This window comes from Panulirus ornatus, chromosome 58, assembly GCF_036320965.1.
Source record: "Panulirus ornatus isolate Po-2019 chromosome 58, ASM3632096v1, whole genome shotgun sequence".
Taxonomy (NCBI): domain Eukaryota; kingdom Metazoa; phylum Arthropoda; class Malacostraca; order Decapoda; family Palinuridae; genus Panulirus; species Panulirus ornatus.
In genome coordinates, this window is record NC_092281.1 from 15,448,466 (window position 1) to 15,474,374 (window position 25,909).

The 25,909-nt window shown below is 39.2% G+C and overlaps 1 protein-coding gene across 3 annotated transcripts in view; it reads left to right on the forward strand.

The window, feature by feature from the left end:
* The window catches only part of Usp32 (Ubiquitin specific protease 32), a 125,106-nt gene that overhangs the window by 23,311 nt on the left and 75,886 nt on the right, over positions 1–25,909 (forward strand). Inside the window, exons 5-11 of one of the 3 annotated variants that reach the window (XM_071695365.1) lie at positions 2,226–2,385; positions 6,658–6,839; positions 7,699–7,864; positions 11,179–11,342; positions 13,544–13,711; positions 13,847–13,989; positions 22,463–22,663. In XM_071695365.1, the coding sequence (XP_071551466.1) occupies positions 2,226–2,385; positions 6,658–6,839; positions 7,699–7,864; positions 11,179–11,342; positions 13,544–13,711; positions 13,847–13,989; positions 22,463–22,663 (1,184 nt within the window). The remainder of the gene's footprint in view (positions 1–2,225; positions 2,386–6,657; positions 6,840–7,698; positions 7,865–11,178; positions 11,343–13,543; positions 13,712–13,846; positions 13,990–22,462; positions 22,664–25,909) is intronic. The other 2 variants (XM_071695366.1, XM_071695367.1) reach the window with 2 other exon arrangements.

Sequence of the window (25,909 nt, forward strand, 5' to 3'; positions counted from 1 at the left end):
ACATACCTATACATCACAACGTATACATATATATATGCACACACAGACATATACATATGTACACATGTACATAATTCATACTGTCTGCCCTTATTCATTCCCGTCGCTACCCTGCCACACATGAAATGACAACCCCTCCCCTCGCATGTGCACGAGGTAGCGCTAGGAAAAGACAACAAAGGCCACATTCATTCACACTCAGTCTCTAGCTGTCATGTATAATGCACCGAAACCATTAAGATGGGTAGATCAAGTGCATGGAGGTATACACCTTTTGAGGTAATTGATTTTGTAAAGCTGGGGTCTTCAACCCTAGTCATTTACATTAGCGAAGGGAAATGATTCCAGATTCCCTTGTTAGCTTTCTAGCTAGCTTCTTCCCACTTTTCGTAAATAGCAGTTTTTTAAGTCACACACCACCTGCCACATACTTTCACCTGGAACCACTGAAGCTCCTCTCTGCCCACTCACACATGCCTTATTCTCTGGTAAAATATCTTCATGGCTTTGAATATCTCTCATACCACTCTGTATTTATTATTATTATACTTGATCGCCGTTTCCTGCATCAGCAAGGTAGTACCATGAAACAAAGAAAGACCCATCCACTCATATACACACATAGAATGCACATAGAATTGAATGTGATAGCATATTTATAGTAATTAATCTTCTTTCTTATGTTCTCTAATTTTCTCTGTATTATTCTACCATTAGGTGAGTGCTCATACACCATTTGTCCATAGTCCATCATTTGATATTCAAACTTTTGCCTTCACAGTGGCAGCAACAGGAATCTACAAAAAGAGAAAAACACTGTCACAAAACTTGGAAAAGAAAAGTAAAATGCTAACAAAATCTGAAGACACTTTTAAAAACAGATTGTACATAAAAGTAAGGTAAACACTAAACAATTTAACACTTTCATGAAGAGTAGTACAATCTAAGTACAACATATTGAAACAGAAAAATAGAAAACTTACAATCAAGGAAAAACACACAGCAATATTACACAAGAAAGTCCATCAGTAAATATACTAAGAAAAGCCAAGCAGGACTGTTATGGATGTGAAACTCAGGTCAGGTTGGGCTTGTCTGATTCTCTCAGACCTCCGTAATGTTGGACCATATTCTTGACACCCAGCACTAGGACCATATTTAGTGTCTTCTCTCACAACTTTCTAATACATTTAGGAAACCTCAACATGAAGGCCCTTTCATATACATATGACCTCACAGTTACATCACAACTCCCTGTTACCACAGTAGCAGCGACAGATGTGCAACCATACATTACACAGTTAATACAGTAGCAGAGAATAGACTGTCTACATTGTTGGAGAAGTCTTCAGTTACTCTTTTAACCCCATCTGGGGAGTGTTGTTTCAGATGGATAGATGTCTGGTGGAGTGGTGTTTAAGACAGAGTTGGGAGGAGGATTGTTTATTGCTTGTCAGGCCATTTCATTGTGTAAGAATTTTCAGCTGCAGATCTCACTATTCATGGTAAAGTAGCATGAGGATGTGGGTGTAAAGGAGGTATCAGTCTATGGCCTCTGTCTGTATGGCTGGCTTCTCACATTGTTCAGCATTGTTTACTTTTCACTATCACTGCTGTCTTTTTCTTCTCTCTCAACCTCTGGATCTGATTAGTTACCAGTATCAAAGAGCTTGTTCTAGTCAATCAAATCATTTTTTGTAATGAATCAGGAACATAATATTTTAGTGTGGTACACTTTGACATATGATGAACACTGACTAGCAAAGACTAGATATACTGACCTAAATTATAATGGAGTTGGTGACATCATATTGAGCATCTTTGCTACTGGCATGGAAATTCAAATTTATTGTTTGTGTATCATTCACCTGAAGTGTACCAAAAAAAAAAGTTTCCTGTGAAAAGCTTAAATGAATATAAGGACAGATTTCACCTCTGTATTATCCCTGTTCTATTTCCAAATGCCTCACTTTTTTCTTCAGCTGCTGAGATCTTGCCTGACTCATATTGTAAAATCCCTTTACTGTCTTGAGCAACTTCCTCTTAACGCACAAATTTTAATCATGCAGCACAAACCATTACTATCACCTGCATCATATATTTTTTCAAATCCTTAAGTGCTGCACATGTACATTTTTATTTTCCAGCCCATTTTGTGATAAGTATCTGATTCATGTTTGAATTTATGAAAATGTGATGATAATGTTAAGTCTGATTTCTTTCAGAATGAGCGGGTTACATATGAAGAATTTAAAGAATGGCTTTTGATGTATCCTGATGCCACAACAGTCACATGCTGGCTGTTGGCTGAGCCATGCCATGTGTCTCTCTCAAATGACCTTGAGACTCCCACCTTCTATCAAACACTTGCTGGTGTTACACACTGTAGGTTTTGTTTCTTATGTTGATAAACAGCCTTTGGATTTGTAAGCTGAAAAAGGACTGGTGATTGAGAATACAGGTTTTAAAAGGGAGACATACACAAATCATATATATGCAAGTAGGAAAGATGGTCAGCAAACATTATTGATAAGCATTCAAATGGTAGAATTTTGGATTTGAATGTGCTGAGAGGAGCAGCTGGTGGGATGTGTGATCATTACTTTATGAGGGCAAGGGTCAAGAATTGTAGAGGTTTTTGGAAAAGAGGATACTTTGTGTGTGAGAAGATAGTGGTGAAAGTAAGTGAACTTGGAAAAAAGTCTTGTGTGAAGAAATACCAGGAGAGATTGAGTGTAGAATGGCAAAAGGTGAGAGTAAACAAAGGTTGAGGAGTGGGATGAGGAATAGTAGGCATTTAGGGAAGCAGTGCTGGCATGTATGTGGTATGTGTAAGGTTTGGGAGTTGGGCAGATTAGAAAGGGTAGTGAGTGGTGGGATGATACACTAAAGTTGATAGTGAAAGGATACAGAGAAGTATGTTGGCAGTACTTACTGGAATGGAATGCATATGGCTGGAAGTTGTGTAAGAGAAAGGTGACAAGAGGTATAGAGAAAGAGGGGTTCAAAAAGAAGGCTAATGAGTGGTAGGATGAGTGATTATCATTAAACTTCAGGGAGGATAAGATGTTGTGGAAGGAGGTTGATAGTGCGAGAAAAATGATAAGTAATGGGAACATTGTAAAGAAGGAAAATGGGGAAGCATTAGCAAGCAGTGATGCTGTGAGGAGGAGACATGATTAACAGTGTGAGAAGAACAAGATAAAAAATGGGAACATAATGAAGGAGGAAAATGGGGAAGTATTAACAGGTAGTGATGAGGTGAAGAGGAGACATAATGATTATATTGAAGGACTGTTGAATGTAGTTGATGATAGGATCACAAATGTAGGGAGTTTGTGTCAGGATGATATGCAGAGTGAGAGAGTTAAGGGGTGAAGAGAGAAGTGCTAGTGAAAGCCTTGCTTAAAATGAAATGTGGCAAGGCAGTAGGAGTGGAAGTTATTGCAGCTGAGTTTCCTAAGAAAGAGGATTTTGTGTTGTTGATTGGTTTGTTGGGATTTTCAGTGTATGTATGAATCATGATGAAGTACCTTAGGATCGGCAGAATGCTTGAATAATATCACTGTATAAAGGCAAGGGGGACACAAATTAGGTGTTTAGGGAAACATTTCTGGCATGGGCAAGAAATGCATGTGGCATGTGAAAGATAGGAGGTGGGAAGATTAGAAAGGTAGTGAGTGATGAGATGAAGTAAAGGGAAAGGAAAAAGCAATGCTTGTGTGTGTACTTAAAGGGAATTAGTGCATATGATTGAGGAATGTATAAGAGAAAGGTAGGAGCTAAAGAGAAAGGTGCAAGGGTTGAAAAAGAGGGAAATGAGAGTTGGGGTGAGCAAGTATCACTAAACCTTAGGGAAAATAAAAAAAATGTTTTGGAAGAAGGTTGCTAATGTGTGAAAAATGATAGAACAAGTGGGAACATTGTTGAAGAGAGCAAAAGGAAAGTTGCAGCGATGAAATGAGGAGATGGAGTGATTCCTTTTAAGGACTGCTGAATGTGTTTGATGAAAGGGTGGCAGATTTAGGATCTTTGGTTCAAGGTGTTATGTGAGGTAAGAGAGATATGGAGAGTGGTGTGGTGAAGAGAGATGTGGTGAAAGCCTTATGAAAGATGACATGTGGCAAGGTGGTTGAATGGATGATATTGCTGTTGAATTTATTAAGGCATTCTGCCTGAGGATTGGCAGAATGCCACTGTATAAAGGCAAGGGGAATCAAGGTGAGTTTTCTTATGACAGAGGTATAAATTTGTTGAGTGTACCTGGTAAGTTGTATGGGAGGATAGTGATTAAAAGGGTGAATGCATGTATACAGCATCAGATTGGGGAGGAGCAGTGTGGTTTCAGAAGTGGTAGAGGATGTATGGATCAAGTATTTGCTGTAAAGAATATGCATGAGAAATACTTAGAGAAATTGATGGATTTGCATGTGGCATTGGTGGATCTGGTTAAAGCATATGATAGAGTTGACACACATGCCTTGTGAAAGGTTTTAAGAACATATGGTGTGGGAGGAAAGCTGTTTGAAGCAATGAAAAGTTTTTATCAAGGGTGTAAGACATATGTACAAGTAGGAAGAGAGGAGAGTGAATGATACCAAGTGAAGGTTGGTCTGCGGAAAGGGTGTGTGATATCACCATGGTTTTATGATTTTCTATGGATGGAGTGGTAGGGGAGGTACATGCAAGAGCCTTGAAAAGAGGGACAAGTTTGCAGTCATCAAGGGATGAGAGAGCCTAGGAAGTGTCAGTTGTTGTTGCTGATGATTCAGCATCAGTGGCAAATTCAAGTGAGAAATTTAAGATAATGGTGACTGAGTTTGGAAGAGTGTGTGAATGGGAATAAAAGCATGGTTATTAGGTTTGGCAGGGTTGAAAGACAGGTTAGTTGGGGTATGAATTTGAGTGAAGAAAAATTGGAGGAAGTTTAGAGTTTTAGGTATCTTGGAGAGAACATGGGTGCAAATGGAACCATGGGAGTGGGTCACAGGATGGGTGAGGGACAAAGGTTCTGGGAGTATTGAAGGATGTGTGGAAAGAGTGAATTTTATCTGGTAAGGCAAAAATTGGTATGTTTGAAGGTGTAGCATTCCCATCGATGCTATATGGATGCAAGGCATGGGCTGTAAATAAGGCTATGCAGAGGGGAAATGAAATGTTTCTGGACAGAATGTACTGTGAGTGATTTGATTAAGTAATGAAAGGGTAAGAGGTGAGTTGATTAAAAGAGTGTTGTCGGGAGAGACGAAGAGGTTGTGCTGAAATTATTTGGACATGTGGAGAGAATGATTGAGGAAAAGTTGACAAAGAGGATATATTTGTCAGAAGTGGAGGGAGCATAGAGAAGGGGAGACCTAATTGGAGATGGAAGGATGGAGTGAAAAAGATTATGGGGAATCAGGGCCTGAACATGCATGAGGGTGAGAGGTGTGCATGGGATAGAGTGAATTGGAATGATGTGGTATACAGGGGTTGACACTGTTTCCTGTTTTACAGGGTAGTGCTGGGAATGGTTGAATGCAAGCAAGTATGAATATGTACATCTTTTCATGCTGTCCACCATTTCCCGCATTAAATATGTACATGTGTATATATATATATATGTGTATGTCTGTTTTATTTATTTATTTATTTTGCTTTGTCACTGTCTCCCGCGTCTGCAAGGTAGCGCAAGGAAACAGACGAAAAAAAAATGGCCCAACTGACCCCCATACACATGTATATACATACACGTCCACACACGCAAATATATATACATATGTCTGTTTATGTTTATATATATGTATGTATATGTTGATATGTATATGCATGTATATGTGCATGTTATGGACATTTATGTGTATGTATGTGTACATGAGTGGATGGGCCATTCTTTGTCTGTTTCCTGGCCTTACGACGCTGACTCAGGAATCAGCGATCAAGTATAATAATAATATGTATGTATGTGTACATATATGGTGGAGATAGATAGTCTTACATTGTGGTTCAGTTTTAATGATCTATAAAATAAGACCAGCAGTCCTGGCACAAAGGAAGTATAATGGTCACAGGCATCACTTTTACTTTCTTAAATTGGACTGGTAGTCCTTTGGATGGTTTTTACTGAGAGGAAAATATCATAGAGAATGAATTGTAAGATGGATGAAATATTAATATATCTTATGGTCTGGATATGAAAAATTTTTATTTTTTGAAAAGATGAAGAATAATTACAAGTGAAATAAAGGAAGGAGAAAAATTATGGTAATGAGGGGAAGGTAGAATGATAAAGTGAGGCATTAAGTAGGTTTATATGTGGAAAGTATGGTGGAATGTAATGTATTCTTCAGGGATATGGAAGTGAGGGAGAGAGATTCACCATGGATCAGATAGCAGAAGGCATTATATCTGTTATTTTCCAGAGTTAGACAGAAGCACATGTTCACTTTCATTCTTAATTGGTTTTGGAGTGGAAGCTCATGTCAGTATTCATGTCATAATAGAAATTTACGGAAAATCAGATTAACATAGTTAAACTTATACGTTACTGTAGAGAACTGGAATATCCTTTACTTTTTATGATAGTGTCGGTGATGCTTGTTTGACATGTAGCATCTTGATAACAAGTAACAAGGAAGTTTGAGAATTGATTTGCTGATTGATGTTCTTATATTTCAGTGGAAGAGACGGACATTTTGGAACTTGAGAAGCGATATTGGTACTTGAAAGGCTCTTCGCCAACAGGAAAACTAGATCCAGACACTCTTGTTCCCATGATTTCTCCACCTCTTCCTCCAATGTTGGCAAGAGGGGTATTCAATGCTTTTGATGAAAATAGGGATAACCATATTGATTTCAAGGTACTACTTATTGATTTATGTTGGTATATTTTTATTTTCTATCTCAAATATCCATTTTGGTTCTGTATGTTTATATTCACTCAGGTATCAGGGACTTGGTAAAGCACCAGAATAGAGTGAATTGGAACGATGTGGTATACCAGGGTTGATGCGCTGTCTATGGACTGAAGCGGGGCACATGGAATGTCTGGGGTTAACCATGGAAAGGTCTGTAGGGCCTGGATGTGGATAGGGAGTTGTGGTTTCGGTGCATTACACATGATAGCTAGAGACTGAGTGTGTGTGTGTGTGTGTATGTTTACATGAATGGGTGGCCCATTCTTTGTCTGTTTCCTGGCACTACCTCACTGACACAGGAAACAGGGGTTAAGTATAATAAATAATGATGGGTGTATGTGTAACTGTATAATTTTTATCAGAAAAGAAAGCTCTTTCAAGTGGTAAAGCAAGACACTATGTATTTTTTATTTTTTTATTTATTGAAACATGATGGGCAGAGGGCACACACTATATGTAGAGTAGATGCAGTCAGTGGGTTAACCTACCTTGGATCTCATATTTTTACTTCAGATATTTTCTATGATTATCAAATAAACTGGATACTAATTTCTTTTGAAGAAATGATATATGAAAAGATTTAGTGCTACACAAGTGGATATTTAGAAAGAAAAAGTTAATATCCAGAAACATGAAAGATAGCAGAGGAGATTAATTACTTTGAGTAGCTTTATGATGTTTCAAAATAATGTACCAAAGGATATTTGGAAAATGTTCTATTTGTTGGTGACTTAGGAGGTGCTTTAGTTGTTTGAAAAGGAAAGGAATTGGTGTAACAAAGACTTCTTAATATTTTTTTCAGGAAATGGCATGTGGGATTTCTGCTGCTTGTCGTGGTCCACAGACAGAACGGCAGAAATTTTGTTTCAAAATATTTGACCGTGATAGGGATGGGCGACTCTCAAATGATGAACTAACAGCTATGGTGCAGGCTCTTTTGCTTTTACGAGATGAAGAACAGGAAGAAGGTAAAAGTATGATTGTGGAGTATGTAGTTGTAATGCTTATTTTCTTAATTGTAAATACAGTGTTAATTAATCATTTATAAGATGAAACTAATGTCTGTCTAAGGTTTTGTGTTTATATCCATGGAGGTGAAAGAATGGTATAAGATATGCTAAAGGTGAGTATTATAGCTATAGAAACAGGAACATGATTATTATATAATAGGTACATTATTAAGACATAAACATATTTATTTTTAGGGAAACAGCAATGGCTTAATAAAACGTTTAGTGTACCATACAGAAATATTGATATGGTCTTTGTGGATACACTGGGTCCTCATGAAAAGGTAGGTTGGAGATTTGAAAGCTTTGTGTTTTAGTTAAAGATTTTATATTTATTTATTTTGCTTTGTCGCTGTCTCCCGCGTTTGCGAGGTAGCGCAAGGAAACAGACGAAAGAAATGGCCCAACCCACCCCCATACACATGTATATACATACACGTCCACACACGCAAATATACACACCTATACATCCCAATGTACACATATATATACACACACAGACACATACATATATACCCATGCACCCAATTCACACTGTCTGCCTTTATTCATTCCCATCGCCACCTCGTCACACATGGAATACCATCCCCCTCCCCCCTTATGTGTGCAAGGTAGCGCTAAGAAAAGACAACAAAGGCCCCATTCATTCACACTCAGTCTCTAGCTGTCATGCAATAATGCCCGAAACCACAGCTCCCTTTCCACATCCAGGCCCCACACAACTTTCCATGGTTTACCCCAGACGCTTCACATGCCCTGGTTCAATCCACTGACAGCACGTCAACCTCAGTATACCACATCATTCCAATTTACTATATTCCTTGCATGCTTTATACCCTCCTGCATATTCAGGCCCCGATTGCTCAGAATCTTTTTCACTCCATCCTTCCACCTCCAATTCGGTCTCCCACATCTCCTAGTTCCCTCCACCTCTGACACATATATCCTCTTTGTCAATCTTTCCTCACTCATTCTCTTCATGTGACCAAACCATTTTAATACACCCCCTTCTGCTCTCTCAACCACACTCTTTTTGTTACTACACATCTCTCTTACCCTTTCATTACTTACTCGATCAAACCACTTCATACCACATATTGTCCTCAAACATCTCATTTCCAGCACATCCACCCTCTTCCGCACAACCCTATCTTTACCCTCTGCCTCACAACCATATAACATTGTTGGAACCACTATTCCTTCAAACATACCCATTTTTGCTTTCCAAGATAATGTTCTTGCCTTCCACACATTCATCAACACTCCCAGAACCTTCGCCCCCTCTCCCATCCTGTGACCCACCTCCGCTTCCCTGGTTCCATCCACTGCCAAATCCACTCCCAGATATCTAAAACACTTCACTTCCTTCAGTTTTTCTCCATTCAAACTTACCTCCCAATTGACTTGTCCCTCAACTCTATTGTACCTAATAACCTTGCTCTTATTCACATTTACTCTCATCTTTCTTCTTTCACACACTTTACCAAACTCAGTCACCAGCTCCTGCAGTTTCTCACACGAATCAGCCACCAGCGCTGTATCATCAGCGAACAACAACTGACTCACTTCCCAAGCTCTCTCATCCACAACAGACTGCATACTTGCCCCTCTTTCCAAAACTCTTTCATTCACCTCCCTAACAACCCCATCCATAAACAAATTAAACAACCATGGAGACATCACACACCCCTGCTGCAAACCAACATTCACTGAGAACCAATCACTTTCCTCTCTTCCTACATGTATACATGCCTTACATCCTCGATAAAAACTTTTCACTGCTTCTAACAACTTCCCCCCCCACACCATATATTCTTAATACCTTTCACAGAGCACCTCCATCAACTCTTATCATATGTCTTCTCCAGATCCATAAATGCTACATACAAATCCATTTGCTTTTTTAAGTATTTCTCACATACATTCTTCAGAGCAAACACCTGATCCACACATCCTCTACCACTTCTGAAACCACATTGCTCTTCCCCAATCTGATGCTCTGTACATGCCTTCACCCTCTCAATCAATATCCTCCCATATGATTTCCCAGGAATACTCAACAAACTTATACCTCTGTAATTTGAGCACTCACTCTTATCCCCTTTGCCTTTGTACAGTGGTACTATGCAAGCATTTCTCCAATCCTCAGGCACCTCACCATGAATCATACATACATTAAATAACCTTACCAACCAGTCAACAATACAGTCACCCCCTTTTTTGATAAATTCCACTGCAATCCCATCCAAACCCGCTGCCTTGCCGGCTTTCATCTTCCGCAAAGCATTTACTACCTCTTCTCTGTTTATCAAATCATTTTCCCTAAACCTCTCACTTTGCACACCACCTCAACCAAAACACCATATATCTGCCACTTTATCATCAAACACATTCAACAAACCTTCAAAATACTCACTCCATCTCCTTCTCACATCACCACTACTTGTTATCACCTCCCCATTAGCGCTCTTCACTGAAGTTCCCATTTGTTCCCTTGTCTTACGTACTTTATTTACCTCCTTCCAAAACGTCTTTTTATTTTTATTTGGTAGACACTGTTATTATTATTATTAATGATAATCAAGTCTTGGGGGTTAGGCAGGTCACCCTCAGATGTAAATCTTGCTAGTGGCTATGGTATATGTATGCAAACCAGATTTGCAGTCACAGACTTCTGTAGGTGGTATGATGGGATTAGGGAAAACCTAGTATTTATGTTAGTATTAAGGAAAACGAAGTTGTTATAATGGTATAAGGAAAACCATGGTTGGCATGATGGTATTAGAGAAAGCAAAGGGTAATAGGGAAAGCTGCCTAGTTGGCTTGATGGTATTAGGGAGAGCCTAGTTAGCATAATGGTATTAGAAAAAGCCAAGGTGGCATAATGGTTTTAGAGAGAGCTTTGTTGGCATAATGGTATGAGGGAAAGGATAATGTGAATCATGAGGAATTTGTCTACTGTAATGGTTTCTATGATTATACCAGTTGTTCCCTGGATTTTGGAATCAGACAAAACCTTAAAGTTGCTCTTAAATTAAATTTTCCCTCATGAGGTCCTACGTCTTCTCTCTAAAATTTTAGTAAGCAAAATATTAAACTCGTTTTTTTATGAGTATGAGTGTGATTAGGAGCATCTCCTGAGTTTGTGTAAAGACTGATAAAGGAGTCATTAGAAAACCATGACCCAAACAACTCGGGATTCATCACACAAGATGTATATAAGAAAATTTTTTTTTATGAGTCTGGTACTGATAATGGTCTTGTTTAAACAGATGATGTGTGTTTGGGTGTTTCTCCTGAGTGTGTGCAAAGACTAGTAAAGGAGTTGTTAGAAAATCATGACCCAAACAACTCAGGATTCGTCACACAAGAAGAATATCTTATGTGGACACTGCACAATCCACTTTCCACAGCATTACTCGATATCATATTCCAGGTCAGTTTTTTTGTGATTTTATTGATGACTTAGATCATGCTCTTTAGGGATAGACAAGCAGTTCTTCTTTGTTTGAGCATTTTATTTTAGCTTTAAGTGCTTGTCATTACACTTAGATCATCTGCTCAATATCATGTTTAAACATTAATTTACCCAGAAAAAGAAGTATAGTACTTTAGGATTCATCCCCTTTGACCATTATATAGCATGAAATTGGCATATACTCATTGACATTACAGCAGCATTTCCAGGCCTATGACTGTGGCTTGAAGATGAGATGGTCATAGCAGTCACTTATTAACATTAATTACTCTTACTTACTGGTACTGTTAGAACATGTGTAGCATCAGTTTGCTGTGCCCTTGCATCTGTTTCTGGCTTTCAGAGTACAGGCCAGATGGGTATTATTGTTTTTAATGTTGGTTTTCATGAATTAGGTTTTAATCACTTTTTTATATCTTGAGAACCGGAGTACTTGGAGACACCCATAGAGTCAGCTGCCTCAATATGATATTTTGTTTGCTTTATTTTTAGAATTATTCTAGGTATCTTGATTTTGGATAAGCAAATGTAAACCAGAAATTAGAATTGATAACAGTGGAAGTAGTTGTGATAGCATGTAGAGAAATTTGAGGACCGAAAGTTAGATTTGAAGGAAGTTATTGTCATTATGAATTGTGGGCATTAGTGTGATGCTGGCCACACGTCAGGCTGGGACTAGTCATTACCTGTAGCAGCGGACACTGATTGGCATATACCTATTCATTCAAAAGTGCAGACGGTCTAAAATGAAAGTAAGGCAAGAAGACTTGACAGTTCAGAGTGAAGCTATGTGGCTAAGCATTTTTTCTTCATACTTGATCACTGTTTCTTGGTCGTTAGTGAGGTCATGGATATTATTACAAATTTTTGCCTTATAAATTTCAGCCTTATTAACCAGATTGACAGCATTAGAGTGTGCACTCTTTGCTGATTTTGAAGATATTTTTTTTTATGGGAGATTCAGAATGAGGAATTGCTGGGCCAGATCACTTACTCATGGGTGTTTCTTCCAGAAAGTAGGATTTTTCGTAATATGGAAAATCTGAGATTGTTTGAGAATGCAGGCATAAACTTGATGACCTGGCATGCTTAGGACTGAGACCATACCAGATTGCTGAAGTTTTCTGTTGTGTTACACAGATATATGATTTTTTGGACATAGAAACCACAGATACATATTTTATGGTAGAAGTTAAACAGTTGGATATTATCCCTTACACTTAGCCAACATCATTTATGATTTGACTATGCTGACTTCTTTTTAGATATTGACTTATCATACAATTAGTAGCTTATAGAGGTCTCTTTCATTGCTAGGAAGGCATGAGAAAAAGTTTGCCCATTACCCCTACAAACCACCATTACAAGTGTGCTGCTGTTGACCCAAAGGTCTTTACAGCTACTCCTTGACTTGTGCCTTTTTGAGTGAGTTTGAACTGGCAGCTAGTTATGAAGTTGACTTTTGATATTCTGTGGCTGTTGTGGAGTGTAATGTTGAGTATCTTTCATGTGGGGATGTGTCTGGTTGCCGGTGCATAATTCTTTGTTGGTATCTGTTCCTTAATACTTTGCTGGAGGAGGTTTAGGTTATTTCAAGCCTTCAGGATGTGTTAAGGGAGCATTGTTTACAGTGTGGTAGAAGAATGATTAGGTCCAAAGCCATGGAGTGAGAGTGGGATGTTTTGGTTGACTCTGTTGTGGATCAGTTTTCAAAGAGCTTGAATTTTGACAACTGCATAGATATAGGGCAGGTGGGTTTGGGAGTAGAAAGTGCATGGAATGTTTCAGGATGGGCATTGTATTGGCATGTTTCCAGATGTTTGCCAACTCTCAATGTCTTTATAGTGCTAGGAGTGGTATTTTTTTTTTTGTATGATCCTTAAGTATTTCCTATTGCCAGATAAGATTTTTTTTTAACCTTCTGTCTTAGGGACCCCATCAAAGTTTTCAGGTTGTATACTGAAAGAGTATAAGCATTGAGACAGTAGTTCACACCCGCTGGCCTTTTCTTCAGTCACAGTCAGTCAGTTTGCTCATTTCTGTGTAGGGAATTTTTTTTTCCACTAAGCAACAGCAATCTGCATAATAAAGGTCGTGCATATTTTTCTCAGAACAGATCTGTTTATAGCTTGTCAAGGAAAACTTTTCATTTTTACCAGGTTTGCCATATTGTACTTGGCTTGAAGCCCAACAGCCGTGCAGAAGAAGGAGAGATTGTAATAGGATGGTTGCGGAGAGCAGAGACTAAGTCACTTACAATTGGCCAGTTTTGGTACATCATTAATATGGAATGGTGGAATCTTTGGCATGAGTATGTTAATCATCAGGTAAACTCCATATAATTTTTCGTCTTTAATGCATTCCATACTTCTTTGGCATATCTCAGCATAAATGAAATATTTGATTGTTAATGATATTTGTCAGCTTGATAGATGATTACTTTGATTTGATATCTCTCACAGTCACCTGGATCAGATAGCAGTTCTCTTAGTCCGTCTTCACATAGCAGTTCTCCTGCCAGTTCTCAGTGTGGCTCACTCAAGCGTACCAAACTACAAAAGAAGTCAGCCAATTCTGAGGGAACTGTTGCCTCTGATACAAACAAGTTAGTGTGGTATTTTGGTGATTGAATACATGAAGTGATAATTTCAACAAATGTTTTTTGTGGATTTTGAAAAGGGCCATGTATTATGCATGAACGTTTGGTTTGCAACCAACTTCATGATGAAGTTAACAGGATCTTATATTATTAAGGACATAGATGAGATAGAATGTAACAAAGAAAACATATGATTTAAGTGAAATTTTAGCCAGATTTATATGTGTATAGAGATAAGTTGCAATTCAAACTTAGAAGTGTCTTTGCACAAATATATGTGCTGTAAAAATGGATAGCGTATCCCTGAGGTAGGGGAGAAAGAATTCTACCCCTGTATTCCTTGCATGTCATAGAAGGCAACTAAAAGGAAAGGGAGCAGGGGGCTGGAAATACCTCCCTTCCAGTTTTAACTTTTCCAAAAGAAGGAACAGAGAGGGGGGCCAATTGAGGATATTCCTTCTAAGGCTCAGTCTTCTGTTCTTAACGCTACCTTGGTAACATGGGAAATGGCAAATATGTATAGAAAATTTATATATATATATATTACTTACATACTATTGGCCATTTCCTGCGATAGCGAGGTAGCATTAAGAACAGAAGACTGGGCCTTTGAGGGAATATCCTCACCTGACCCCCTTCTCTGTTCCTTCTCTTGGAAAAAAAAAAAGAAAAACGAGAGGGAAGGATTTCCAGCCCCCCGCTCCCTTCCCTTTTAGTCGCCTTCTACAACACGCAGGGAATACGTGGGAAGTATTCTTTCTCCCCTATCCCCAGGGATAATATATATATATATTTTTTTTTTTTTTTTTTTTTTTTTTTTTGTACTTTGCCGCTGTCTCCCGCGTTTGCGAGGTAGCGCAAGGAAACAGACGAAAGAAATGGCCCAACCCCCCCCCCCCCATACACATGTACATACACACGTCCACACACGCAAATATACATACCTACACAGCTTTCCATGGTTTACCCCAGACGCTTCACATGCCTTGCTTCAATCCACTGACAGCACGTCAACCCCGGTATACCACATTGATCCAATTCACTCTATTCCTTGCCCGCCTTTCACCCACCTGCATGTTCAGGCCCCGATCACTCAAAATCTTTTTCACTCCATCTTTCCACCTCCAATTTGGTCTCCCACTTCTCCTCGTTCCCTCCACCTCTGACACATATATCCTCTTGGTCAATCTTTCCTCACTCATTCTCTCCATGTGCCCAAACCATTTCAAAACACCGTCTTCTGCTCTCTCAACCAAGCTCTTTTTATTTCCACACATCTCTCTTACCCATACATTACTTACTCGATCAAACCACCTCACACCACACATTGTCCTCAAACATCTCATTTCCAGCACATCCACCCTCCTGCGCATAACTCTATCCATTGCCCACGCCTCGCAACCATACAACAGTGTTGGGACCACAATTCCTTCAAACATACCCATTTTTGCTTTCCAAGATAATGTTCTCGACTTCCACACATTCTTCAAGGCTCCCAGGATTTTTGCCCCCTCCCCCACCCTATGATTCACTTCCGCTTCCATGGTTCCATCCGCTGCCAGATCCACTCCCAGATATCTAAAACACTTTACTTCCTCCAGTTTTTCTCCATTCAAACTTACCTCCCAATTGACTTGACCCTCAACCCTACTGTACCTGATAAACTTGCTCTTATTCACATTTACTCTTAACTTTCTTCTTTCACACACTTTACCAAACTCAGTTACCAGCTTCTGCAGTTTCTCACATGAATCAGCCACCAGCGCTGTATCATCAGCGAACAACAACTGACTCACTTCCCAAGCTCTCTCATCCACAATAGACTTCATTCTTGCCCCTCTTTCCAAAACTCTTGTATTCACCTCCCTAACAACCCCATCCATAAACAAATTAAACAACCATGGAGACATCACACCCCTGCCGCAAACCTACATTCACTGAGAACCAATCACTTTCCTCTCTTCCTACACGTACACATGCCTTACATCCTCGATAAAAACTTTTCACTGCTTCTAACAACTTGCCACCCACACCATATATTCTTAATACCTTCCACAGAGCATCTCTATCAACTCTATCATATGCCTGCTCCAGATCCATAAATGCTACATACAAATCCATTTGCTTTTCTAAGTATTTCTCACATACATTCTTCAAAGCAAACACCTGATCCACACATCCTCTACCACTTCTGAAACCACACTGCTCTTCCCCAATCTGATGCTCTGTACATGCCTTCACCCTCTCAATCAATACCCTCCCATATAATTTACCAGGAATACTCAACAAACTTATACCTCTGTAATTTGAGCACTCACTCTTATCCCCTTTGCCTTTGTACAATGGCACTATGCACGCATTCCGCCAATCCTCAGGCACCTCACCATGAGTCATACATACATTAGATAACCTTACCAACCAGTCAACAATACATATATGTATATATTATGTTATTCATTTTTCATAATTGCTGTTTCCCACATCAGCGAGGTAGCATCAGGAAACAGACAAAGAATGGCCCATCCACTCATATACACACATATATACATAAATGCCCACTTATGCACATATACATACATATACATCTCAACATATACATACACATATGCAGACATATACATACACACACATGTACATATTCATACTTGCTTGCCTTCATCCATTCCTGTCGCTACCCCACCCCACAGGAAACAGCATCGCTACCCCCTGCTTCAGCAAGGTAGCGCCAGGAAAACAGATAAAAAATACCAAATTTATTCACACTCAGAGTCCAGCTGTCATGTGTAATGCACTGAAACCACAGCTTCCTATCCACATCCAGGCCCCACAGACCTTTCCATGGTTTACCCCAGATGCTTCACATGCCCAGGTTCAGTTCATTGACAGCACATCGACCCCAGTATACCAAATCATTCCAATTCACCGTATTCCTTGCAAACCTCTCACCTTCCTGAATGTTCAGGCCTCAATTGCTCAAAATCTTTTTCACTCCATCCCTCCACCTCTAATTTGGTCTTCCATTACTTGTCCCCTGCACCTCTGACACATATATCCTATTTGTCAGTCATTCCTCACTCATTTTCTCTCTGTCCAAACCATTTCAACACACCCTCTTCTGCTCTGTTAATCACACTTTTTATTTCCACACATCTCTCTCACCCTTTCATTACTTAGTCAAACCACCTAACACCACATATTGTCCTTTACATTTCATTTCCAATACATCCATACGACCATATCTATATCCCATGTCTCGCAACCATATGATATTGTTGGGACTACTATTGCTTCAAACATGCTCATTTTTGCTCTCAAAGATAATGTTCTCTCCTTTCAAACATTCTTCATCACCCCCTCTCCCACCCTGTGACTCGCTTCCGCTTCCATGGTTCCATTCACTGCTAAGTCCACTCCCAGATATCTAAAACACTTCTTTTCCTCCAGTTTTTCTCCATTCAAACTCATTTTCTCTCTGTCCAAACCATTTCAACACACCCTCTTCTGCTCTGTTAATCACACTTTTTATTTCCACACATCTCTCTCACCCTTTCATTACTTAGTCAAACCACCTAACACCACATATTGTCCTTTACATTTCATTTCCAATACATCCATACGACCATATCTATATCCCATGTCTCGCAACCATATGATATTGTTGGGACTACTATTGCTTCAAACATGCTCATTTTTGCTCTCAAAGATAATGTTCTCTCCTTTCAAACATTCTTCATCACCCCCTCTCCCACCCTGTGACTCGCTTCCGCTTCCATGGTTCCATTCACTGCTAAGTCCACTCCCAGATATCTAAAACACTTCTTTTCCTCCAGTTTTTCTCCATTCAAACTCGCATCATAACTAACTTGTCCCTCAACCAAGCTAAACCAAATAACCGTGCTCTTATTCACATTTACCCTCAACATTCTCCTTTCACACACTTTTCCAAAATCAACCACCAACTTCTGCAGTTTCTCACTTGAATCAGCCACAGTGCTGTATCATTGGTGAACAGTGGCTGACTCACTTCCCAAGCCCTCTCATCCCAACAGACTGCATACCTGCCCCTCTCTCCAAAATTCTTGCATTTACCTCCCCAACCACCCCATCCATAAACAAATTAAACAACCATAGAGATATCATACACCTCTGCCACAGACCGACCTTTACTGGAAACCAGTCACTTTCCTCTCTTCTTACTCGTACACATGCCTTACATCCTTGGGAAAAGCCATTCACTGCTTCTAGCGGCTTACCTCCCACACCATATACTCTTAAGACCTTCCACATTGATTTAGTTCATTCTGTTCCATGCATGCCTGTCATCCTCCTGCATGTTCAGGTAACAATACCCCAAAGTTTTCACTCTTCCTTTCCTCATTCTTCTTAATCTCCCTTCTCCCCTCCACTTTTAACATGTAGATCCACTTAGTTTTTCTTTGATCATCGTCTCCTTATATCCAAGCCACATAAGCACGCCCTTGTCAGGTCTGTCATTCTGACTCACTACTACATCTCAGAGCACAATGCACTATCCGTGCTACCAAGGCAAAATCTTGTATGTGTATAGGTAGGTTCTCTTACATTAGCATTCCTTGCACAATAAACTTGTGTAACATCATATTTCATCCTCAGAAATTTTATTTCCAACATGTCCCCCCCCCCCCACTTTTTTTTTTTTTTTTTTTTTTGGCATCCAGGATCCAAGACTCACATCTATACAGCAATTTTGACTATTATACCTTGAGACTTATGTAAACAAGATTTTTCATACTAGTTTGTCATTTCCTGTATAGCACTATAGTACTAAGAACAGATGAGGAATTGTCTCATTTGCTCACATCATTTCTTACGTTGTCATGTATAATGCACCAAGACTAGGGTCCTGAATCTAAAGCCAAGCTCCAAAGACCTTTCCATGGTGTACTCTGACCACTTCAAATACCTTATTACAGCATGTCTTCCCCTGTATACTGCATCATGCTAGTATGCTGTGTGCCATGCACTTCTCATACTTTCATGCATGTTCACACCTCAGTAACTCAAAGCATTTCATCATCCTTCTATCTCTCTCTCATCTCCCTTTCCTCCTTCCTCTTCTGACACATACAACTTCTTAGTCAGTCTCTTTACACTCATCCCATCCATATCTCAAAACCATTTCAGCTAACCCTATTCAGGTCCCTCAGTCACACTCAGCTTTTAACTGTGCTGCTCTCTCACATTATCCCTGACATGATCAGTCATGCTCACAGAGAAGAGGATACAGTGTGATTGCAGGAGATAACAGAAAAATGGGCCCATCACATAAATGAGGAAAGTTGTGGGGGGAAGGTTATTCGTCTCAAGATCATAATCTCTGGGCTGGAAGATTAACAGTATCCTTCAAGGAAGAAAAAACATGAAGGAACAGGACCAAGTCAGAAGGGACCAGGCCAAGTTAGAAGGTTACTCAAGGTTATAGAACAGGCATTCACTAATTTAGGAAAGTATGGGAAGAGAGTCATGCTGGCAGGAAACTATAAGGCCACTAAAGGTAACAATTTACTTGGAGACACATAGGCAGCAGGTGCTGAAATAGTCATGCAAACTTGGTAGAAGAGAGGTATTCAAACAAATGCTTGTCTGGAGTGACAAAGCAAGAGAAGAGTATCTACCTACTGAGGAGTGTCTGCATCAAGATTTTGCTATTTTGGCAGGGCAAGCGAGAAGCACACACCATACATTTTGTTTGATGAATTTGACTTTTCCTCTCAGCTGCCACGTGCATTAGATAGATATCTATTCTGTGTTCATATGGGATAGATTTCAACCAAATGTCAAGTTTTCTTTTAAATGCTTCTGTAGTTGTTCCATGCATTTTTCCTGTTTCTCCTTGTAATATATTAGATAGTTGTAGTGCTCTGGCTGTCATTTCATATATTTTTGTTTAATTGATTTTTGATATGTTCCATAATATTCTTGAGGATTTAATAAATCAATACCTTCTATGTTGAGAGGGTTTCAGGATCAGCACATTACTGCCACACATATATTAAGAGAGTGAACATGAGAAAACTGGCTAAAGGCTAAAAGATGAGAGGAAATTTATTAGATCAGGCTAAGGGGGGAACATTATTGGGGATAGAACTAATTGATAACAAATGCCATAGACTTAAGGTTTTGTATAGTAATGAAGACAGACTAGTGACAAATGCTAAGAAAGTAGAATTCAGAAATCACGTTAGAGAGATTGTAAGCCTACATCATTGGAGAGGTGGAGACTAAACTCACAAAAGAGTTAAGAGGTGGAGACTAAACTCGCAAAAGAGTTAAAGTATAACCTATTATACCTGGAGGGATACATGATAGCAAGGAGGGACAGAGAAGATAAAGGAATAGGAGGATTGGTCCTCTTGATGAGGAATACCTTTAAATTCCAGGAAATATCAGTGGATAGCAAATTTAAGTAGTACTAAACGTATAAAATCCAAATTCAAACAGTACTTAACAGGTAAGATTATGATGGGAAGAAAGTGTACGGTGATGTTCTTAGTCTGCAATCCCCCAAGGAAATAAAGTGACCTAGAGCAGATGTATTTTGATAACATTAAAGCAGTAGTCAAGATGGTGAGGGAGGTAATGAGACACTCCTTAAAAGAAAATGGGAAGTTACTGTTAACAGGATACTTTAGATATAGGGAGGTAGATTGCTATAACATAGGTGCAAATGTCAGTGTAGCCAGCCAACTTTAGAAAGATATGGGAGAACAAGAAGTGAGTATTGCAAGGTAAAGAGGTTAGAGCAAAGTGAGATTTGAAAATAGTGTTTTAGGCTAAAGGACTTGAAAGGGAGATCTCTTGAAGAAGAGGAAGAATTTTTTTTTTTTTTTTGAGAGAGAGAGAGTACCAAGAATGGATGAAGGCAAGCAAGTATGAATATGGACATGTGTATTTATGTATGTCTGTATCTGTGTATGTATATGTTGATATGTGTATGTATGTGTGTTTGCGTGTTTGGGCGTTTATGTATATAAATGTGTATATGAGTGGATGGGCCATTCTCCGTCTGTTTCGTGGCACTACCTCGCTGGTGTGGGAAATGGCGATCAAGTATAATAAGAATGTAAAATAAATGTTGATCTAAAGCATTTCATTTCCAAATCTTCCACCCTTCTCTGTTCTTTAGTATTTTAGGAGCCATGACTCATATCCATACAACACCGCTGGGACTGCTGTACTGTGAAACATACCCATCTTTACTTTTCTTTCTACACATTCCTCAGTGTACCTGTGACCTTTGCCTCTATGCCCACTGTGATTGAATACTGTTCCCATACAGTTGTCACAGAAAGAATCGGATGGTTACCATTTAGATAAAGCTTTCATGTGTCTGGTTTATTTGCAGAACAGATCCTTATGGTGGTATATCATGTGTCAGGTAGCATGGTGCAGTCTTTGAAGTCAGATGACATGACTTAGCTTTTCAGTTACCCATGGCATTTAGAGTGGAGGGATGCAATTTTTGCTCAATTTCCCTTTTTGTAGTGGTACTTTTGCTGTTTCTGCTCCAGGTGATACTTTTTCTACTAGTAACTAACCATGAGTTGCAAGAAGTTGTCTGTGGAAGAAAAGGCCTATATTCTTGCAATGATGCAAGAAAATGTGTTTGCAAGCAAGATTTCAAGATGTTCTGGTTGGGCTTTTTTTTTCCTTTCTTCCAAGATCAATCCCTTCCAAAAAAAACTGGGTTTTTGAACTGGGAAGACTATTAAGGAAAAAGTTCATTAACTTGTGTTTCTTCAGGTTATCTGTGGCCTTGTTTCTAGGGTGACCAGACCCAGCTTTTTGGGTAGGTAAGGGTGTTAGAAGGAAGAAACAATGTAGGTGGACGGTGATCTTGGCCCAGTTTAGCTTGAAATCTCACAGAAACATCTTTTATTGCTTCCAAGCAAGAATACAGGCCTTTCTTCCAAGGAAAGCTTTTAAGGACTGTTTGGTTAGTTACTAGTGAGGAAAAGTATCACCTGGAATAAGAATAGCAAAAAATATCACAAAGCTTGCAGACAGCAAGCAAAAGTTGCATCTCTTCAATCTTGATAACACAAGGTAACTGATGCAGCAAATCACATCATCTGACTTCTAATACTGTACTTTGCTGCTAAACATACAGTATTTCCACCATATGCAAGCGATTGGATTTGTTTTTCAAATGAAACCTGATGCATGAAAACTTTATCTTATACGGTAGTTGCTGGATCATGTTGTGATTACTGTTGTTCTGTCTGCTTCTATGTCCACCACCCAGTATTGCAAACACTCCACTTCCTCCATGTTCTCTCTTTTCAAACTCATTCTCAAACATACTGGACCTCCTCATGTTAAATCTCAAATGATTTTTTGAAATTGCTAATGTTTTTTATTTTCTCTGCTTGAGGCAGTCCATCTTCTGTTACCAACCAGTGAAAGGTTATTTAATTCAGTATCTTTTATTTTTTTTCAGTAGTGTGTTAGTGACAAGTATAGCCAGCTTAGGTGGTGGTGACTCCATTTCTTTAACAAGCCTAGAAAGTGATGGATCTGGCCGCTTAGATCAGTCAGGGTCTCGTCAGGGAACACTCCAACGTCATGGGCATGCTACAGCCAGCCCACGTAAAAATTTCAGTTCAAGCAATCTTTCTGTGTATAATTATGAAGCGAACAGGTATATCATTAGTTATGTATTTTTGAATGCATTTATGTATTTATATATCTCTTTTTCTCAATTCATATTTATGTGGGCTAGATCAAGTGCATGCAACCTTTAATGTATCTCAATCATGCAATTAACATATATCCAGTATGCTCAACATAATATGGACATCTACACAGTTACAGGTGTTTTTTACTTTTTCACTCTGCATGCTAAGTTTATTTGTCATTTGAGATTAAATTCTCTAATTAAACCTTATTTTCACTTTTGAAATGGTTCTCTTACACTTATTCACAAGTAATTACTGTTGCCTCTTCATTTGAAATATATATTGCCCTCATCATACCTCTCACAGCTCTATCCTTTTCTTTGATGGTCTGCCTCTTCTTGTACCTTCAGCTAAACTGATACACCTGGTAGCTAGTGAACCATATATCAGATAACCAAAAGTCTTATACCTCCATATCTTGAACCCCTGTCACATAAAGTTCTTTTCATGTATATGTATCCCTGTACAGCAGTAAAAAGTAACAATTAGGAATATAAATCTGATCCCATGCTCAGTCTTGAACCACTAGATGACAAAATAATTTGAAAACAGTGCACAAAAGTCAGATATTCTCTTTTATTTTTGGACTGATAGATTGGCAACCAGAAATAAAAAAAACAAAATTGATATTATTGTTATCTATTTATTTTTTATTATACTTTGTCGCTGTCTCATGCGTTAGTGAGGTAATGCAAGGAAACAGACAAAAGAATGGCCCAACCCACCCACGTACACTCATATATACATACGCGTCCACACACGCACATATACATACTTATACATTTCAACATATACATACATATACATTTCTTTCTTTTCTTTCATACTATTCGCCATTTCCTGTGTTAGTGAGGTAGCGTTAAGAACAGAGGACAGCCTTTGAGGGATCCTCACTTGGCCCCCTTCTCTGTTCCTTCTTTTGGAAAATTAAAAAAAAAAACGAGAGGGGAGGATTTCCAGCCACCCGCTCCCTCCCCTTTTAGTCGCATTCTACGACATGCAGGGAATACGTGGGAAGTGTTCTTTCTCCCCTATCCCCAGAGATATACATGTACATACACAGACATATGCATTTATACACATGTACACATTCATACTTGCTGCCTTCATCCATTCCCGTTGCCACCCCACCACACATGAAATGGCACCCCCCTCCCCTTGCGCACACACAAGGTAGCATTAGGAAAAGACAACAATGGCCACATTCGTTCACACTCAGTCTCTATCTGTCATGTGTAATACACCAAAACCACAGCTCCCTTACCACATCTATGCCCCACAAAACTTTCCATGATTTACCCCAGACGCTTCACAAGCCCTGGTGCAATCCATTGACAGCACATCAACCCCGTTATACCACATCGTTCCAATTCATTCTATTCCTTGTACGCCTTTCACCCTCTTTTATGTTGAGGCCCCAACCACTCAAAATCTTTTTCACTCCATCCTTCCACCTCCAATTTGGTCTCCCACTTCTCCTCGTTCCCTCTGCTTCTGACACGTATATCCTTTGTCAGTCTTTCCTCACTCATTCTCTCCATGTGACCAAACCATTTTACTACACCCTCTTCTGCCTTCTTAACCACACTCTTTTTATTACCACACATCTCTCTTACCCTTTCATTACTTACTTGATCAAACCACCTCACACCACATATTGTCGTCAAACATCTCATTTCCAATACATCCACCCTCCTCCGCACAACCCTATCTATAGCCCATGCCTCGCAACCATATAACATTGTTGGAACCACTATTCCTTCAAACATATCCATTTTTGCTCTCCGAGATAACATTCTCGCCTTCCACACATTCTTCAAGGCTCCCAGAACCTTCACCCCCTCCCCCACCCTTTGACTCACTTCAACTTCCATGGTTCCATCCACTGCTAAATCCACTCCTAGATATCTAAAACACTTCACTTCCTCCAGTTTTTCTCCATTCAAACTTACTTCCAGTTGACTACTCCCTGAACCCTACTGAAGCTAATAACCTTGTTCTTATTCACATTTACTCTCAGCTTTCTTCTTTCACACACTTTACCAAACTCAGTCACCAGCTTCTGCAGTTTCTCACCTGAATCAGCCACCAATGTTGTATCATCGGCGAACAACAACTGATTCACTTCTCAAGCCCTCTCATCCACAACAGACTGCTTACTTGCCCCTCTCTCCAAAACTCTTGCATTCACCTCCCTAATTACCCCATCCATAAACAAATTAAACAACCATGGTTTGGTGTAGCAATGAGTAAGTGAGTGGAAGGGGTTTGGTTGACACATCTGACGGCTCAAGATAAGAGGGAAGGATGTGGAGGTCTTGTTTCTTTCTTTCTCTTGAAGGTGTATCACACTCTAATAATTATATATTTGTGCACAAGGATATCTATGATGGAGATTAATGTGAATTTGTTTAGAAAGACTGTATTACAGTGAATATACTAAAAATGGGTGGAATGATGGTGTGCTGGCATGGTTGGGGTGATCCTTCTTAACCTTGAAATAAGATGGAAGTACTTGGAAGTCCTATTTTTATAATACACTCCACTAATATTTCTTACATGTGGACAGAATTTGTCGTGAATAACTTGAATATATGTAGAATTGCTTAACCTGCTACTCTATAAGTAATACTTAGTCAAAATGTACTTAGATAATCTAGTTTTTTACAGTCATCTGTTACCAAAGTTCTGTCTCCCAAGATTTCATCCATGAAAATTTAGAGCACTTAACATTTAAACTGGTCTCTGTGACTACACAAAGTCCAGTCTCATTAATAGTTGAGTCCTGTGCTAACTTACCCCCTTACTCCCACTAAACTCACTATCTTAATCACTTAGTTCTTCACATTACACATGTTATTTACCTTCTTCACCATCTGATAGATATTGTGTGAGGTCACAGTCAACATAACCTGAGAAGTCAACAGATTTTCACTTACGATGGTGAGTGAAGGGGTTTTGAGGAGAGTTGAATTTCTCCCATTCCTGCCTAGCAACAGAAGAAACCTGTATAGAATACTGATGGTATGATGAATCATCTTGATATTTAAACATAAGATGAGATGAGTGATTTAGGGATACTGTATACACTATATTCTTACAAGATAGACATTATTTGATATGACCATTAGCATCTAGTGTCATAAGGTAACAAATGTCTCTAGGTACAGTGACTCAGCTGTGTGTTCTGGCATGATGCCTTCCTTCTC